Source organism: Schistocerca piceifrons, chromosome 11 (genome assembly GCF_021461385.2).
Source record: "Schistocerca piceifrons isolate TAMUIC-IGC-003096 chromosome 11, iqSchPice1.1, whole genome shotgun sequence".
In the NCBI taxonomy this organism is placed as follows: domain Eukaryota; kingdom Metazoa; phylum Arthropoda; class Insecta; order Orthoptera; family Acrididae; genus Schistocerca; species Schistocerca piceifrons.
This window is the reverse complement of record NC_060148.1, coordinates 10,822,569-10,842,403: the sequence shown is the minus strand read 5'-3', so window position 1 is coordinate 10,842,403 and position 19,835 is coordinate 10,822,569. Positions and strand designations below refer to the sequence as shown.

The window sequence follows — 19,835 nt, the reverse complement described above, 5'->3', positions numbered from 1 at the left end:
GGACTGCAATCATAATTGTAGAAATGATACATGCTTTTTTTTTATTAATACAGAGTATCTGGCACTACACAAATGTACAGGGTCGTCACGACCTGGGACAGCTGGGAGCTCCGGGAAAAACCCGGGAATTTTTTCATCCAGAAGAAAACTGGGAAAAATCTGGGAATTTTAAGAATTCCAGGAACTTTTCACTGTTTCAGTTTTCAGTTAATTTTTTGTAATTTTGACTGGTAAGAACCGATACTCTAACAAAGGATATTACTGTATCCTGCTACTGCAGAGTAGTACTGCAGCAATAAAACATGAACTAGGGGGGAAAAAACGAAAATGAAACTTAAATTGCAAAGGAAATGGGCCACATACAACAACAAAAACACAGTGCTCATACAAGCGTCTGCCAACAGCAAAATGTGTGAAAACCTTTAGGGATACTACGCAATGCTTCGTAACAACAAATTGCTTTCAATGATCGTGACGTCACAACTGTTTACATTTAGATTCGTTTCCTGATGTTGTTTGTGATTCCAAATGAAACTGAATTTGTCTTCATTAAATTAAGAATTTTCTAATTTTTTTGTACTGAGTAATTTTAGAAGTCCATCTAATTACAAAATGGAAACAGGAAAGTAAAATATTGGAATTTAATGTAAAAGTTTTACAGTAAACCTATTTTGTTGAGAAACCTTATTCACACAGTAAGGTACTTACTCCTTCTTTACTCGCTACACTGACAGAAATAAGTAGTATCGGCTACAGTAAACAATACGTGAACTAGATGTAGAATGCTTTAAACATTATTTCTCGAGAAGTGTTAGTGATCTAACTGAATAAAGTGCAAATTATTGAACGATCAGTTGTGCATTACGAACTTGAGCTACATTTTGTCAGGAAGGAAAAATCACTGTTCCTCGGTCAGCGGCCCGTCCGAGTGCGTCGCGGGCTCCGCGCTGGGTACGCCTGCCGACTCGCCGCCCCGGCTGGTCTGCCCGCACTGCCGCGAACTGCTGGTCGGGAGGGACGCGCTGGCGGCTCATGTCGCCGAGGACCACCCGGGCAGGTGAGGCGCCGAGGCTGCCGCCCTCTGCGCAGCTGGGGGGGCTTTACGGACAGCGTGTAAACTGGAGGGAGGCAGAGGTAGTGGTAATGAGATTAAAGACACTTGCGACCTCGTGTACGGGTTGCCAACTCTCGGACTGGAAATCCCTACTGTTTCTCAGGATGAAATCCAAAGAACCTTTCTGGGGTTGCCAGGTGCAATAAAGGAGTAAATATTCCTCATTTATTCCTTCAGATACGTGACGTAGCCCTGTGCTGACGTCGGTGTCTTCTCGTAAGTGGATTGCCACTCTTGGTGTGGAAAGTGAAGCCTGTAAGGAGTTCTACCGGGAGACGGCAGTGGGCACTGTGCTCGTGTATTGTATGTGCCCCATACTGGAACAGTGTCGTCGGGCTCCTGGACCCTCGCCAGTGCCGACCGGTACCGGAGGCCGTCTCGTCTCGTCAGTGGCTATGGATCGGTGGTAACCTCGTCGGGCAGTACTGAAATAATCTCGGACACGAGCTGTTACTGTACAGTACTCAGAGAACCGAATACGACCGACACGAATGCCGTCGATCCTACTCGTCGACGACTCTGTCTCGGTGAAGTGGAGTATCTGTGGTCTTGAGGAGGTGCTCTGCTTTCTGACGTCATTTGCCACGACCGAATCATTTCTGCTCTTTACGAGTTGTCAATGACCTTCCATTCTGCCCGTGTCAAAATGTTTGTCCCTCGCAGCTGACTCGTGTTGATACCAATGCTGGGCTGTAGGAACTGAGAAAATTTCACTCTCCCATTCCCTTACTTTCTCAATACATAATGCAATACTCGGAAGCAAAATGACAAGTGGTGGATGAAGCGAGGGGAGCATAAAAAATCAGACTAGCGTAGGCAAAGATAGGGCGTTCTACAATAGAAATCAAACATAGGAATTAATATGAGAAATAAATTTCTGAGAATGTATGTCTGGGGCACATCCCCTCCACCTCCACCCCCCCTCCCCTCCTGCCCCTTCTATATCTATTTCCTCCTCCCTCTCTTTCTGTCCATCACTCCTGCTTCGACTCTGAGTTTTCTTTATTGAAACTTTCATTGAGAACTAAAGTTGATTAAAATTAATGGATAAATTGGTTGGGATCATTGGTAACACGGTATGAGAGAGACCTATCCAGGTGCTGGGTCTGTGAGGATACAATCTTCAGTGACAATATTTTGCATAGTTTTAATTTGCGAACGGGTAGGATTACAAAGTTTTGGATGACTCGAATACCACAGTAGCAGCTTCCTGACAGATTAAAACTGTGTACCAGACCGAGACTCGAACTCGGGACCTTTGCCTTTTGCGGGCAACTGCTCTACCATCTGATACCTTCCAAACATTACAGAAGCTCTCCTGCGAACCCTGCGGAACTAGCACTCCTGAAAGAAAGGATATTGTGGAGACATGGCTTAGCCACAGCCTGGGGGGTGTTTCCAGAATGATATTTTCACTCTGCAGCGGAGTGTACACTGATATGAAACTGCAAGGTTCACAGGAGAGCGTCTGTAAAGTTTGGAAGGTAGGAGACGAGATACTGGCAGAAGTAAAGCTGTGAGTACCGGGCGTGAGTCGTGCTTCGGTAGCTCAGATGGTAGAGCACTTGCCCGCGAAAGGCAAAGGTCCCGATTTCGAGTCTCGGTCGGGCACACAGTTTTAATCTGCCACGAAGTTTCATATCAGCGCACACTCCGCTGTAGAGTGAAAATCTCATTCTGGAAACATCCCCCAGGCTGTGGCTAAGCCATGTCTCCGCAATATCCTTTCTTTCAGGAGTGCTAGTTCAGCAAGTTCGCAGGAGAGCTTCTGTAAAGTTTGGAAGGTAGGAGACGAGGTACTGGTGGAATTAAAACTGTGAGGACGGGTCGTGAGTCGTTCTTGGGTAGCTCAGTTGGGACAGCACTTGCCCATGAAAGGCGAAGGTCTCGAGTTCGAGTCTCGGTCCGGCACACAGTTTTAATCTGCCAGGAAGTTTCATATCAGTGCACACTCCGCTGCAGAGTGAAAATCTCATTCTGACCACAGTAGCAGTGTAATCATTAGCTGATAAGCCCTAAGTACAGCTTTACTACTTTCTGTTAAAACTGCTTGCAAGGAAGAAAATAAAACAGCACATTGTTGTGTATACATTTTTTTAACAGTTGTGTATGTGGAAAAAGAATATATGTGGGGGAGAAACAACTTGTCTAATGGTTTAAATGCCATGCTATCGTAATTAAAACTGAATGTGAGAAAGAAAACGAAACTACATTTTCACAGCATTTCTCACAATCTATTTTAACAGAAAACTCGTGCATTTTTGTTTTAAAAAATATATGGCTTTCATCTACATGAGTGTTTGTTAGAGTATCGTGGAAAAATTTGAAGCAAATCGAGGAAGAACTTTTTGAGATATTTGGGGATGACATCTCCACTTTACATCTATATTGATGCTACTGTATAAAGACAATATCTCCAAAAAACTGGAAATGTTCTCGACTGATGTACACCTAAATTTTTACACGATGACGGAAGTAGGGTATATGTAATTTACAAAGAATGTCAAAATTTGCTTGACTGACTGACTTCAGATTTTTACATGATTAATAAATGTTCAGATGGATGTAGGTTGTATATTTTCTTAAACAACAGTGTACTTATTTTCTCTTAAAACCAACTGTGAGAAAGAATATGCTGTGCTGTGAATATGTGTAGTTTCATTTTTTTTCTCGCAGTCCACTTTAACACAAAACGGGAAAGTTGTATTTATGGCTTTACATATTTATCAGCTTACTATTAGAATATTACTGCAGGATCTGAATCATTGGAAACTTCATAATCCTATCTATTTGCAGATTGAAACTGTGCAAAGTACTGCCATTGAAGCTACTATGCTCACAGAACTGAGACGGTATATGTAAAGGACAAGGAGGGAAATCATGGAAAACCTAAATCTGGATAGTAAGATGTGGATTTGAGCTGTCGTCCTCCAGAATGAGAGTCCAGTAGGCTACTTTGCTCGAATCACAGGGTTAGCAGCAGGAGATGCCTCTCATACTACTGATGATTCTGACCAGTTTACCCATTCATTTTAAGCGACTTCTGTTCCCAATCAAGATTTTGTTCGCAATGGCAATAAAAAAAGGCTCAATGTCAGAGAGAGCAGGAAAGAGGAAATGGATCGAGAGGGTTGATTGGACGGGGGAAAATTGGACACAGAGAGGAGCAAGAAGGAGGTGGACAGAGAGAGTGAAGAGAGAGAGAGAGGGAGTGGGGTGGGGGGTGGGGGGGGGGGGGTGGGGAAGGAGAGAGAGAGAGAGAGAGAGAGAGAGAGAGTTGTGAAGCATTGTTGGATTCAGTAGTATTACAGATATTTACATCTTATGTATATTTTAAAAAAATGTGTAGGCCATGTCTGTCCAAATGTTTATTAGAGCATCCTGTGTGAAAAACAGGAGTAAATTCGTCAAGAACTTGTCTAGATTTTAGGTAACAACATTAAACATCTTATCTTTTTATAGTAGTATAGATTACTGAACGATGCTGAAAGTTTAGTGGCTCGGTAAGATTAGAAGTGTGGAGATTCTCCCAGGGAAGGAAGGAGGGTGGGAAATGTTGATTAGCAGAAGAAACAAGGTGTCAGGGTGTGTGAGTAGACACCAGGGAATAACTTCCATGCTAGAGGATCTGCAAAGAGCAAAAACTGTAGGGGAGTGAGACATCGGAACGGAGCGGACTTGTCTCCCATTGCTGATTGTGCCGTTTGATGCTCTACTGTTCTTCAGACCACAAAATGATATTCCATGAAACAAAAGTCATCTTAGTGTTTCCTACCTCTGGATTTACTCGTCGAAATATTGTGAATAAAAAGAAATTGACAGCTCGGTGGGGCGCACAGAAGCACACTGTTAATGAATCACTAAGAAAACAATTTATGTGTAATATTTACTTTAAGCTATGTTCCACAGCTTTGATGAAAAGCTTTATTAAATATACAATTAAAAATCGTGTATAAAACTAGTTGATAGAGAACAGTTTTCTAACAGCTTTTTGAGGGTACATAGAAATTTGGTACGGTTTTTGTCTGTTTTGCCGCTCTGTTGATATTTCATCTTCTTCAGATGTGCTACTCTTTCCTCTATTCCCCATTTACTTTCTTCTGACAGGTCTAGTATACTCGGTGCCAGAATTTTTTCTCAGCACCTCGCAGCAAAATCAGTTTTGCCGTGTTGCAGCGCGGTGCCGACCGACTTCGCCACGTTGACGGCACCGCCGAACGGCACCACTGAATCGGTGGGACTGAAGACGCACATCTCGACGGCTCTCGGAGGGCTGCTGGACCGAGCCCTCAACAACCGGCCGGAGAAGGGACTCGGCTCAGGGTAGGTGGAGCAGTGCATCACTCCACGTGTGTACACACTTCCACGGTGCCCACACAATCAACTGTATGATTCGAGATGCGTAAATTTGAATGTTGCAGTAGATGTGTAGTGTGTGTTGTTTGTTCAGTAAGCATCTCAATCACATTGAATTTTTAAGTGTGGATTTCTATTTATCATCACATTCCCGTATCACTTGTTTCAATACGCTGTTACTATTGGTAGATGTGGTGCCATTATTCCCCAAAAAATGCTTCATCCATAGCTGAAAAAATATGTTTTTGTGTACACCCATCAGCCATTCTTGACAAAATAATTGCACATTTCTTTATGCAATATGATCCTGCTGTGCAGTGAAATATACTTCTATTTTAATAGAGCGTTGTCGACACAAGCATATGCATAACTGTACTCTTTACCTTTTGTCAGAACTTTTTTTTTTTTCTTTTCATATTTATATGAGATCTGTCGATGAAAATAATGCGCGAAATTCAGTAACATGAGTATTGGTGATCCTGATCTAGAAAAAATTAAATGAAGACAATGTGAGAGAAATGACAATGTGTCACTCCCTACAATTCTAGAAATTCTGCTTTTGATCATTGGTTTTTTATCCACTGAAATTCTTCTTCTTCTCCTCTCCTCAAACAACAATATTGTCCCATTCACAGTAGTTCCCTCTGGCAGCTGTACACTCGTGAAGTCATTTTTTCCAGTCTCGGTGACAGCGCTGAAAGGCTTCAACTGCCAGAGCCTTCAACATGTCGGTCACATTCTTTCGAATATTCTGCAGAGTCCCAAAATGACGTAGGGACTCAGATCAGGTGAAGAGGGTGGCTGTGGAACAACAGCAATGCCTTTTGAGGTAAAAAATTCTGTGATAGAAGTAGCCGTGTGACACGGAGTGTTGTCACGTTGTAGCACCCACTCGTCTGAAATGTCCGGTCTCACTCGTTCCCCACTTTTCCCGATTCTTTAGAGAACATCTTTCTAAAACACCTGGTTGACAGTTCGACCTGGAGGAACAAATTCTTGTGCACAGTACCTCTGCTGTCAAAAAATCAAATCAGCATTGTTGTTATCTTTGAGGGTTTCCCTGAACGAGATTCGTCTTCAACCTATTCTTGCCCTTCCAAAAATAATTTTTGCCAGTGGAAACTTCTGCTCTTGATAAGGAATGTTTCCCATAGGCCTGTTTCAACTTTTCAGAGGTCATACTTTCTGATTCCCCAAATTTAACACAATTTTGATAGCATAACATTGCTGTAAATTCCACAGTTCCTTTATCGTAATGCACAATAAAAAACAACGTCACTGGTGGCACACTCAAAAATCTCGTGAGGATCGTGCGGAACTGAAGCTCGGATTGAGTGTCTGGCACAGATCGGCACACCGGTCTGTGCTGACAGATCGCTCTCAGTACCGTCGGTCTCGTTACTTTTTTCACGCACCTCGTATTTGCGTAGTGATAAAAATTGTTCAGCTGGCACATAATATAAAACCGAAGTGACTAGCCAGTAGCTGTAACTGACAGTTTCTTCGTGCCGAAAATGATTGCCCTTGCCAGTTCGCAGCCGAGTTGCTGCCAGACGATCCGACTTAGACCTAGAGTCTGTCGGTATAGTCCACTTTGTCACCACAGTCCTTCTCGTCTTAGAAAATGTCTTCACATCACAACATGCTTGTCAGTAATTAGTATGTTGGGGCTGTTTTGACAAGAATTTAAAGTAAATAGGGCTCCATTTGACGAATGAGAGAGTATTTTTTGGAATATGAGAATGAGAATGTACAGGGTGTTTCAAAAATGACCGGTATATTTGAAACGGCAATAAAAACTAAACGAGCAGCGATAGAAATACACCGTTTGTTGCAATATGCTTGGGACAACAGTACATTTTCAGGCAGACAAACTTTCGAAATTACAGTAGTTACAATTTTCAACAACAGATGGCGCTGCGGTTTGGGAAACTCTATAGTACGATATTTTCCACATATCCACCATGCGTAGCAATAATATGGCGTAGTCTCTGAATGAAATTACCCGAAACCTTTGACAACGTGTCTGGCGGAATGGCTTCACATGCAGATGAGATGTACTGCTTCAGCTGTTCAATTGCTTCTGGATTCTGGCGGTACACCTGGTCTTCCAAGTGTCCCCACAGAAAGAAGTCACAGGGGTTCATGTCTGGCGAATAGGGAGGCCAATCCACGCCGCCTCCTGTATGTTTCGGATAGCCCAAAGCAATCACACGATCATCGAAATATCCATTCAGGAAATTAAAGACGTCGGCCGTGCGATGTGGCCGGGCACCATCTTGCATAAACCACGAGGTGTTCGCAGTGTCGTCTAAGGCAGTTTGTACCACCACAAATTCACGAAGAATGTCCAGATAGCGTGATGCAGTAATCGTTTCGGATCTGAAAAATGGGCCAATCATTCCTTTGGAAGAATTGGCGGTCCAGACCAGTACTTTTTGAGGATGCAGGGACGATGGGACCTCAACATGGGGCTTTTCGGTTCCCCATATGCGCCAGTTCTGTTTATTGACGAAGCCGTCCAGGTAAAAATAAGCTTCGTCAGTAAACCAAATGCCGCCCACATGCATATTGCCATCATCAATCCTGTGCACTATATCGTTAGCGAATGTCTCTCGTGCAGCAATGGTAGCGGCGCTGAGGGGTTGCCGCGTTTGGATTTTGTACAGATAGAGGTGTAAACTCTGGCGCATGAGACGATACGTGGACGTTGGCGTCATTTGGACCGCAGCTGCAACACGGCGAACGGAAACCCGAGGCCGCTGTCGGATCACCTGCTGCACTAGCTGTGCGTTGCCCTCTGTGGTTGCCGTATGCGGTCGCCCTACCTTTCCAGCACGTTCATCCATCACGTTCCCAGTCCGTTGAAATTTTTCAAACAGATCCTTTATTGTATCGCTTTTCGGTCCTTTGGTTACATTAAACCTCCGTTGAAAACTTCGTCTTGTTGCAACAACACTGTGTTCTAGGCGGTGGAATTCCAACACCAGAAAAATCCTCTGTTCTAAGGAATAAACCATGTTGTCTACAGCACACTTGCACGTTGTGAACAGCACACGCTTACAGCAGAAAGACGACGTACAGAATGGCGCACCCACAGACTGCGTTGTCTTCTATATCTATCACATCACTTGCAGCGCCATCTGTTGTTGAAAATTGTAACTGCTGTAATTTCGAAAGTTTGTCTGCCTGAAAATGTACTGTTGTCCCAAGCATATTGCAACAAACGGTGTATTTCTATCGCTGCTCGTTTAGTTTTTATTGCCGTTTCAAATATACCGGTCATTTTTGAAACACCCTGTACTAGTATTCACAAAGAAATGATTTGCAGGTCAGAAATCCTGTTTGATAAATGAGGTGGTCATTGTTGAAACTTTTGTCCTCACCCCTCCCACTTCCTCCAGAATGCTGGTCAGTGGCTATGTTGTAAAATAAGTAATTGAAGGGTTTGCTGCAAAAACCAGGCAAGTCACAAGATACACATTCTGAGAAAACTGAAAAACAAAGTTTAACATCTCCAGAAGGCGTGTATTTTTGAGAAATTATATAAGACAATGTTACTGACTTATGGCCCTGTATTTTATGTGCAATATATAAAATTTTGAAATTAAAAATACACACATGTTGTTGTTATGGTCTTCAGTCCTGAGACTGGTTTGATGCAGCTCTCCATGCTACTCTATCCTGTGCAAGCTTCTTCATCTCCCAGTACCTACTACAGCCTACATACTTCTGAATTGCTTAGCGTATTCATCTCTTGGCCTCCCTCAACGATTTTTACCCTCCACACTGCCCTCCAATACTAAATTGGTGACCCCTTGATGCCTCAGAACATCTCCTACCAACTGATCCCTTCTTCTAGTCAAGTTGTGCCACAAAATTCTCTTCTCCCCAATTCTGTTCAATACTTCCTCATTAGTTATGTGATCTACCCATCTAATCTTCAGCATTCTTCTGTAGTACCACATTTCGAAAGCTTCTATTCTCTTCTTGTCCAAACTATTTATCGTCCACATTTCACTTCCGTGCATGGCTACACTCCATACAAATACTTTCAGAAACGACTTCCTGACACTTAAATCTATACTCGATGTTAACAAATTTCTCTCCTTCAGAAACGCTTTCCTTGCCGTTGCCAGTCTACATTTTATATCCTCTCTACTTCGACCATCATCAGTTATTTTGCTCCCCAAATAGCAAAACTCCTTTACTACTCCAAGTGTCTCATTTCCTAATCTAATTCCCGCAGCATCACCCGACTTAATTCGACTACATCCCATTATCCTCATTTTGCTTTTGTTGATGTTCATCTTATACTCTCCTTTCAAGATACTGTCCATTCCATTCAACTGCTCTTCCAAGTCCTTTGCTGTCTCTGACAGAATTACAACGTCATCGGCGAACCTCAAAGTTTTTATTTCTTCTCCATGGATTTTAATACCTACTCCGAATTTTTCTTTTGTTTCCTTTACTGCTTGCTCAATATACAGATTGAATAGCATTGGAGAGAGACTACAAACCTGTCTCACTCCCTTCCCAACCACTGCTTCCCTTTCATGTCCCTCCACTCTTATACCTGCCATCTGGTTTCTGTACAAATTGTAAATAGCCTTTGGCTCCCTGTATTTTACCCCTGCCACTTTCAGAATTTGAAAGAGGGTATTCCAGTCAACATTGTCAAAAGCTTTCTCTAAGACTACAAATGCTAGAAACATAGGTTTGCCTTTCATTAATCTTTCTTCTAATAATCTAATAAATCAAAATTGCAATTATAAATATTTGGACTTGTGTGATTTTTGCACCAAAAACTTTAATTGTTCTTGTGAAAAAGGACAAACTTGGTACATACTAAAAGGGGTGTAAACGATCGGTTCTTTTTACGTAAGTGTGCACTCAGGTAAGATCTGTGATTGCAGTGACTCCGCCAGACACCACCGTCGGGGCCGACAGACACCGATGGTGCCGCCAAAGCTGTCGGCTCCGCGAGCCGAACCCAAGACCGAGGCCGGGTCGTCGTTGTCGTCGTCAGGCCGGCCGCGACGCGTGTACGACACGGAGCTCGCCAGGCGGGTGTGGCAGCAGTTGAGTTCGAGGCAGCCCCCCACCGAGTTGGAGCTGCAGCGCGCGACCGCGAGTGCCGACGGCAAATTTGTCCTGTACCCCTACGTCTGCTTCTACTGCGAGTGCCGGTGAGTGGTTCTGTGGGGATACCTAGCTGTCGTGTGCGTCCAAAAAGATTCGAAACTATGGGGGAACCCGAACTCTGTCGGCCGTGTTTCGGAGATAGTGTCTGAGTATTTTCCTAGAAGTGACTCACAGTCTGTGATGGCTTTTTACAGAGTAATTGCATTTTGTTTGACGTCTCACCTCCTTTTATCTCCGTACCTGCACAGCACCGAATGTTCCCGCAGTGTCGAAAGTACGTGCCGTTCCGTCTGCTCGCGGCACTCGTCGACGGCAGTACTGCCCGCCTCACCTCTTCGCACTCGAGCTCGCGTTCGTTACTGCTCAGTTCCGTCTCCGATCTGTTTTTCCGGCTAATAGTGATGAACGGCAGTGTGGGTAGGTTTACCGGTGGTCGATGTGCACCTCGTGTACGTCTTCGCAGAATGCGGAGGGTAAGCCGTGCCGAGTTGTTCCCACACCGCACTGCCTTTGCACCGGCTGAGGGTCATCGTGTTGTATTTTTTGGTACACAAACAAAAGATAACTGGGCCGACAAACTGGCTAAATAAGAATCACATTTTTACTTTGTAACGAGTCACAGGAATGTGGATTCTTATACCAAAATATGCAGAAAATATCCCCGAATGACCTCCATAATTTTACCGGTGAAGTGACACAGTTTCAGAGATTTTACTGGTCTCGTACCAATACGATTTTATGTAGGGGAAGGCGGGGCAATATGGGGAAGCTAACTTCAAACCCTTACAAAAGGGTCAAAAATAAACAAATTCAAGTAGATTTCATTATCATTTGTTTACTTAACCATTGAATTACAATAGCATGCAAAGAAACCTGCAAACTTGTTACATTTAGTTAGAAATATCTCGATTTGAAACATTAACTACCAATTCCCCGTCTTGCCCTATATGCGGGGTTTAATATTTTTTTTTGTGGGATCTAAAATTTGAAAACCTTTCTCACACCGGCCTGATTTAGCTTCACTGATCAGGATAGTAAAAACATGCGTATGTTAAGGGAATTTTCATTCACAAAGCAGTCTTATCACATTCACACAGTTCAATACTGTTCTATCCGGATTAAATTGAGCTTAACTTAAATTCCATAAGGCAGTGAAGCCATTTCGAAGTCTCGGTGCGACGAAAATTGTCAGTCGATCTCCTGAAAACATTTGTAATAATTATTAACTTTCGGTGATCATATGGGGAAGACCGGAGATCTGCTGGTAAGACCATGTTAGCCTATTTATTTGAAGTAACTGGATATCTTGAGCATACAAAACGGCAGGTTCGTCCAGTGTAAATCAGACATTCCCCACTGATCCCGTGCAACACAGCGTAGTAAGCAGACACTGTCAATAATAATCAGCTAAATAATACGTGAACACACTTGCTTCAGTTTAGTCCATGTATTAAATTCCTTCTCATACAGAATCTCATCAAGATGGCGACTAGCTCAACAATACATACATATACATCCTCCTTCTTTCACGACTAATCGGCAAGCATTCCTTCATTCTTTTCATAAGAGAAAACATAGATAGCAGAGAAGCTATTCCATGGAGTAAATGGACGCTCCAAGGAATAATTGGGCTTGAAACTACTTTGCATTGATAATCGGTAAGATAAGAAGAGATATTTCGAGATATGTACTGAGTTATATAATTTATAAAATTTCTGAAAATATCGCGGAGAGACCGCTGCAAGAGACATTACAGGGGTAAGATGGGGAACTAGCATGAATTCATCTCTAAAGCTTAAATAAGGACTGGAATAACAATATCATGTGACGATAAGGTTTCGAAACATGGTTCTGCGAATTGTAGAATCAGGTATTAAGTTTTATTTAGGCCTCTTATTTTCACATAGTACACAAGTGTGGACAGCCTCGTCATCATCACTTTCAATCCCTGCAAAAGTGTCGTGGGCCCATCGTCCGCACCTAATACACTGTATCCAGCCTCCTTCAGAGAAGTCATAGCAGTACAAACATTATTCACTCTCTTCCTCGTTGTCATTCGACCTCAGTTTATTATCCCTTGAGCATGAAGGGGTGGTTAAGATGTCAGTAACGTTTGTCTCTTTTTTGTTGTCATTATGTCCTTTTGGTGGTATCCCAGGTTTATTAAACGTCTTTGAGAAGAGTTTTTGTTTACATGCAGCACGTTTGGGGACTCCTATTCGTTTAGTTTCTTCAGATAGTTCACTCATATAAGGAGATTCGGTTAAAACATTGGGTTTTCCACACCTGTTATATGGTTTCCTTTTGGTTTTTTTTATCCACCTTTGGAATAGCTAACACCATTTCAGGGCTGGTAACCTGAAAGTTAGACGAAACAGAGGCTTGATCATCGGTTGTTAATTGTTCAGGTATTTTACGTCTGGACAACATCTCTGGTATTTGGTCTTCTGTTTCTGTAACTTCAGATGTGTGAGCTTGATGAATGTCTGTAGTTGAACAGGGAAGGTAATCACTTTCCTGAAACACATTTCTGTTTACAGGCCAAATGCCTGTTTTCCGAAACCTGTTCACTGCTGTGGGCATTATAGCTGAATGGCTCTGAGCACTATGGGACTTAACATCTGAGGTCATCAGCCCCTAGACTTAGAACGACTTACACCTAACTAACCTAAGGACACCACACACATCCATGCCCGAGGCAGGATTCGAACCTGCGACCGTAGCGGTCACGCGGTTCCAGACTGAAGTGCCTAGAACCGCACAGCCACACCGGCTGCCGTAGCTGAATGAATGAAGGCTTTGCCGAATAAACTTCAATTTATAATTTAAGTGTTCAAAACCCGCAGCGAGGTAAACACATGAGACGATAAGAACGTAATGGTTCGACAAATAGTAGGAGCGACACGGGGAAGCTCCCCATCTTGCCCCCTACCGTGCTGTTAGGTTATGTTATGCCTACATGATCACTATTTAGTGAACATTGACTACTGACACAGCAGTTTACTGTTAATAAGACGTACTGTTCAGTGCTATATATGCAGTCTGGACAAATGTTCACAAAAGACATGTTTTAGGATCTCGAAATGTGTAAAACATTGCAAATCAGAATAACAATTGTACGTACCTTGCAAAGCTCACAGAAACCGCCGCAAAACTAAGGTTCAGCAATGTCGACACACTGAGACCTGTGTATTGATGATGTTGACGTAGCTATCCACAGATGGCAGCACTCTAACTGCAGCTTATAGCCCTTCCATGTCTTACCCCACCTCCCCGTCTTGCCCCGCCTTCCCCTATATAGACTGAAGCGGTGCCTCCTCGAGGGACTCCGCCTTAACGTAGCACTGTCCGTGTGGGCGAAGAGGTTTGTGTGTTGTGGATCCGGAGGGCTGTGCCGACAGTAGTGTAGCTACCGGCAGGGTCACGCTTGCCGGATAGGCCGAAGGGGAGGAGCCGGACGAGGTGTGTCCCACGGCGACTTATCGATCCTGTTTCCTGTCCTGTCCTATCCTGAGCCTTTCCTTGCCATTTTCAATTCCCTACAACATAGGGCAGGGCTCTAGAGGCACGGTGAAGCCAATCTCCCCGAAGGAGTAAACCCGATACAAATCCGGGTCCTCCAGGTTGGGGATCGATCGTGGTGCTAACGATCTCGTATCGGAAAAAATCTCATTGTTCGGCAACCGATTCGCAGAGAGAAACGGACTGTCTCAGACTTAACGACAACCGAGGCACGTCAGATGGCAACAATTTTGGTGTATCGGAACACTGATTGTGAGAAGAATCTTTCAGGCGAGAGCCAGTAGGAAGCTCGAGGAGGAATTATCGACAAACCGAATTGGTGTTGCGGCAGTGCGAGAGGTAAGATGGGAACAAAGAGAGTTTCTCAGAGAAAGAGGAAAACAGAAAAGAAACTGACGGTTTGACGAGGAGACCTCAAAGGCGCTAGATGGTAGAAACGGAGCTCGACAAAGAATGTTACGGAGACCTACACAAAATAATGTGGCAATGTTTTAAGACAAGAGAAGGGTAGCTAATAATTTAGTGCGGATTAAAAAGGGAATAGAGGAAAGGGAAAGGATGGATGAAATACAGCAGAACTTTGAAAATAAGCAGAGGAGGAAATTGTTTTATAGGGTGGGATAAATAAAGAGAGGATATCAGCCAAGGATGGACATGTTGAAAGATGAGTCAGGAAATTTGATAGCTGGAAAGGAAAAATAAAAGAAACATTGGCACAACATTTTGAAGTGTTACTGCCAAACAGACACATTGTCAGTAAAGAGAGAAATGCAGGGGCTAGAGAAGAAACTGAAGAAGAACAAGAGGTGGATGGAGATGATGATGCAGTGGACACAGAACCACCATCTATAGAAGAATTAAGAGTAATTATAACGGAGCTCCTGGACACGACCCGGTAACGGTGTAGCTGATAAATCACGGAGGTGGAATATTAGTTTGGAGGATACGTAAAATAATTACAGTGGCCTGGGAAACAGAGAAAATGCCAGAGGACTGGACATTAGCAACCACCTACCCTATACATAAGAAAGGATCATGCGTGCAGTGTAAGAACTACCGAGGAATATCTCTGTTTAGTATTGTCTGTAAAATCCTTTCTACGGCTGTAACGAGGAGTGTAAGTAGAGGAGCAGGAAAGATTCTAGGCGAGCACCAGGCAGATTTTAGAGCTGAGAGGTCTACAGCTGACCGTATCTTTACAGTACGTACGATGCTGGAGAAGACTTAAGAATATAACGTAAGATTGGAACTTCTCTTTATAGACTTTAAACAGGTCTGTGACAGAGTTAAAAGATCAGCACTACGGGAAACAATGCGGACATTCAAATTTCCTAATAAGCTAATAATATTAACTGAGATGACCCTGGAAAACAGCAAAAGCGAGGTTAAAGTTCGGGGACGTCTGTAGAGATCGTTCCCGACGGAAGGAGGACTGAGACGGGGAGACCTGTTACCTCAGTACTGTTCGACCTGGTATTAGAGAATGCAGTAAGATCAGTAACCACAAATCCAGGAGGCATATTTACAATAGACTTCTGCAAATCTTAGCCTATGCAGATGATGTAGTAATAAGTGATAGAAGAACGGAGGCATTCACATCGGCCTTCAAAGAGTTCGGAGCTCCTGTCGAGAACCTCGGTTTAGAAACTAGTGAGACAAAATCTAAGTATATGGTAACTGAGAGAGACAGAAGAAAAACAGATGATCTACAGTTAGAAGGGTACAACTTTGAAAGAGTAGATAGGTTTATTTATCTCGTCTCAGTAATAACATCAGAAAACAAAGTGGAGGCAGATATAACAAACCGAATCGAGGCTGCTGACAGATCGTATAGAGCACGGTATACCGTGCTCAAAAGTACGAACATGAGCGGGAAACTAAAGCTGACACTCTACAATACAGTGATCAAACCAGTTCTCGTATAGGGCAGCGAGGCACGGGTTCTGGCGGAGGCTTTGGAGAAGAAACTGAATATGTGGGAAAGGAAAGTGCCGAGGAAGATTTTTGGTCCTGTAAAAGGAGGAGAGATATGGATAACTAGGACTAATGAAGAAATAAGGGCTCTGTACAAAGAACCTGAGTTGGTAACCTCAATCAAAATGGGAAGGCTAAGATGGTTAGGAGATATCCAGTGTATGACAGAAGAAAGGCTCCCGAGGAAGAAGACGGTGATGGGACATCCTGGTGGTAGAAGAGAGGACGATCGCGTGTGAGACGGCCAGATGTGGAAGGCGATCCGAGAGCAGTGGGAGCGAGAACGTGGCGCAGGCGTGCCGAAGGCCGAGACGATGGGAAATCTGCGATTGAGGAGGCCGAGGTCCTCAGAGGACCGTAGTGTCACGGAGTCAGTCAGTCAGACCGAAGCGGCGAGCCTCGGTACAAATTTTCACTCTCTGTTTCAGTCTGTATACTTAAAATCGTATTTTTGTGAGACCAGTAAAGTCTCTGAAACTGTGTCACTTCATTTGTATAACTGCCTGCTCCTGAGTTTCAGGCTGGGGCCCCCATTTACGTTTGATGCTGTGGTGCTATTCCAGAACGTGCAGAGCCTCAGTAAATCTCTTTGTGTGTAAGGGTGAATTCAAAGTAGACTGGCACGGCAGTGAGAATATGGGTCGAGGAGGAAGGAGTTCTGGGGCGATCCCTGCAGTCGCGTGAATGGCTGTGCCGAGATGGCTCGGTGGCTAGCAAACCTGCCTAGTAGATGGGAGAGCTGGGTACGATTCTTGAACTCGGTACAAATTTTAACTCACCGCTTCAGTATGTATGCATAAAATCTGCATAATTTTGTCTGTAGATTTGGTTGACCCTGTATAGCTAGCTTGTCTAATCTGTTAGTCCCTTCCTTCCTCAGGGAGGCAAGTGGGAGAGCTCGGGGAGGATCAGGAAGTAGGTGCAGGTTGCGTGGAGCCCAGATCGATTTGGACAGCTCCTCGTATGGTAATTAGTTTCCATTTTATAACATGTTAAATACGAAAAGTTTAATTGTAACCACCTGGTATTTTACTTTCAGAAGATGATAGTCCCACTTTTTCCTTTTTTTGGTTCTGATACACTTTTTTACCAAACCTAGTTTACATATTCCTGAGTGTCAGAACAGTGATATAGCCAAAGACATTTTGTCCTGTATTCTGTGATAACATGTAAGTGCGTTCCAGTGCATCAGTGTGCGTGGTAATTGCGTTCCTCGATGACTATTTGTGTGCTTATCCCACAGTTTTGATAATGTTATATTGCAGATTCTCCCTTTTCTAACTGTTGTTGTTGTTGTTGTTGTTGTGGTCTTCAGTCCTGAGACTGGTTTGATGCAGCTCTCCATGCTACTCTATCCTGTGCAAGCTTCTTCATCTCCCAGTACCTACTGCAGCCTATATCCCTCTGAATCTGCGTAGTGTATTCATCTCTTGGTCTCCCTCTAAGATTTTTACCCTCCACGCTGCCCTACAATACCAAATTGGTGATCCCTTGATGCCTCAGAGCATGTCCTACCAACCGATCCCTTCTTCTAGTCAAGTTGTGCCACAAACTCCTCTTCTCCCCAATTTGATTCAATACCTCCTCATTAGTTACGTGATCTAACCACCTTACCTTCAGCATTCTTCTGTAGCACCACATTTCGAAAGCTTCTATTCTCTTCTTGTCCAAACTAGTTATCGTCCATGTTTCACTTCCATACATGGCTACACTCCATACAAATACTTTCAGAAACGACTTCCTGACACTTAAATCTATACTTGATGTTAACAAATTTCTCTTCTTCAGAAACGCTTTCCTTGCTATTTCCAGTCTACATTTTATATCCTCTCTACTTCGACCATCATCAGTGATTTTGCTCCCCAAATAGCAAAACTCCTTTACTACTTTAAGTGTCTCATTCCCTAATCTAATTCCCTCAGCATCACCCGACTTAATTAGACTACATTCCATTATCCTCATTTTGCTTTTGTTGATGTTCATCTTATACCCTCCATTCAAGACACTGTCCATTCCGTTCAACTGCCCTTCCAAGTCCTTTGCTGTCTCTGACAGAATTACAATGTCATCGGCGAACCTCAAAGTTTTTATTTCTTCTCCCTGGATTTTAATACCTACTCCAAAATTTTCTTTTGTTTCCTTTACTGCTTGCTCAATATACAGATTGAACAACCCTGTCTCACTCCCTTCCAAACCACTGCTTCCCTTTCATGTCCCTTGACTCTTATAACTGCCATCTGGTTTCTGTACAAATTGTAAATAGCCTTTCGCTCCCTGTATTTTACCCCTAACTATTAATAACTTGTAATTTGTTCTCAGTAATTGGAACAATACTTCAGTTTTTGCGTCAACTTAGAACAGCTAGAAGTTTGATATAGCTTATTACTCTTTGTCAATGGTTGATTTTACAAACAACGGCATTACTGAGTTTTGTAGGGTGCTAGAAAAGTTCAATCAGTAATGTATTCCTCTTGGTGATGTTTAACAGTACGGTTTCATTTCTTATCAACACACAGAAATAATTCTGGAGGGAACCAATCCAGAAGAAAATCTAAATCATTTTCCTTTACTGGCAGTATTAAGTGAGTTGAAAGCTGACCGCGGTAATGCTACAGAGTTATAGATTCTCTGCATTTACTTGAAGATGAAGGGGGAAATGAAAAAAATATTTTAGGGGTATCTGGATGGCAATTTGTGCTCAAATTGTCTCCTGGTGGTAAAACGTGAGCCACATGAGTAATTGTGTATACCAAATGAAAATATTTCACCTAATTATAACACAATACTTTAGGTTACCCAGTTTGTAAAAAATTTTTGAAAATATTGGTAGATAATGTGCAAATCGAGCAATACTGAGGCCAGTATCTCTAGCCTGTGTGAGAAAAGTTTTCATATTGTTTGATAGAATGTTAATTTGGAAATCTGATGTATTATGATGTGACCTTTCTGTTAGAAGCACTAGCACAGAAAGTTTAGGGTAATAAATATGCTAAATAGTAATAAGACGGCCCAAGGTGTTTTGTATTTCATTTATTTCAGCCATAATTATTGCATTGCCATTATTTAAGTTTTGCGGGAGCCACAAATTTTATGGTTGCATGCAAATTAAATAAATGAATGAATGAATCATCATCATCATCATCATCATCATCATCATCATCATTTAAGACTGATTATGCCTTTCAGCGTTCAGTCTGAAGCATAGTCCCTCTTATAAAATTCCTCCATGATCCCCTATTCAGTGCTAACATTGGTGCCTCTTCTGATGTTAAGCCTATTACTTCAAAATCATTCTTAACCAAATCCAGGTACCTTCTCCTTGGTCTACCCCGACTCCTCCTACCCTCTATTGCTGAACCCACGAGTCTCTTGGGTAACCTTGCTTCTCCCATGCGTGTAACATGACCCCACCATCTAAGCCTGTTCGCCCTGACTGCTACATCTATGGAGTTCATTCCCAGTTTTTCTTTGATTTCCTCATTGTGGACACCCTCCTGCCATTGTTCCCATCTACTACTACCTGCAATCATCCTAGCTACTTTCATATCCGTAACCTCAACCTTGTTGATAAGGTAACCTGAATCCACCCAGCTTTCGCTCCCATACAACAAAGTTGGTCGAAAGATTGAGCGGTGCACAGATAACTTAGTGTTGGTACTGACTTCCTTCTTGCAGATCGTAGCTGAGCGCTCACTGCATTAGCTTTGCTACACCTCGCTTCCAG

At 43.0% G+C, this 19,835-nt stretch overlaps 1 protein-coding gene across 1 annotated transcript in view; it reads left to right on the top strand.

Annotated features, from left to right (window-relative positions):
* The window catches only part of LOC124720211, a 116,462-nt gene that overhangs the window by 42,359 nt on the left and 54,268 nt on the right, over positions 1 to 19,835 (top strand). Inside the window, exons 7-9 of the mRNA XM_047245534.1 lie at positions 889 to 1,057; positions 5,291 to 5,437; positions 10,387 to 10,659. Coding sequence (XP_047101490.1) covers positions 889 to 1,057; positions 5,291 to 5,437; positions 10,387 to 10,659 — 589 coding nt within the window. The remainder of the gene's footprint in view (positions 1 to 888; positions 1,058 to 5,290; positions 5,438 to 10,386; positions 10,660 to 19,835) is intronic.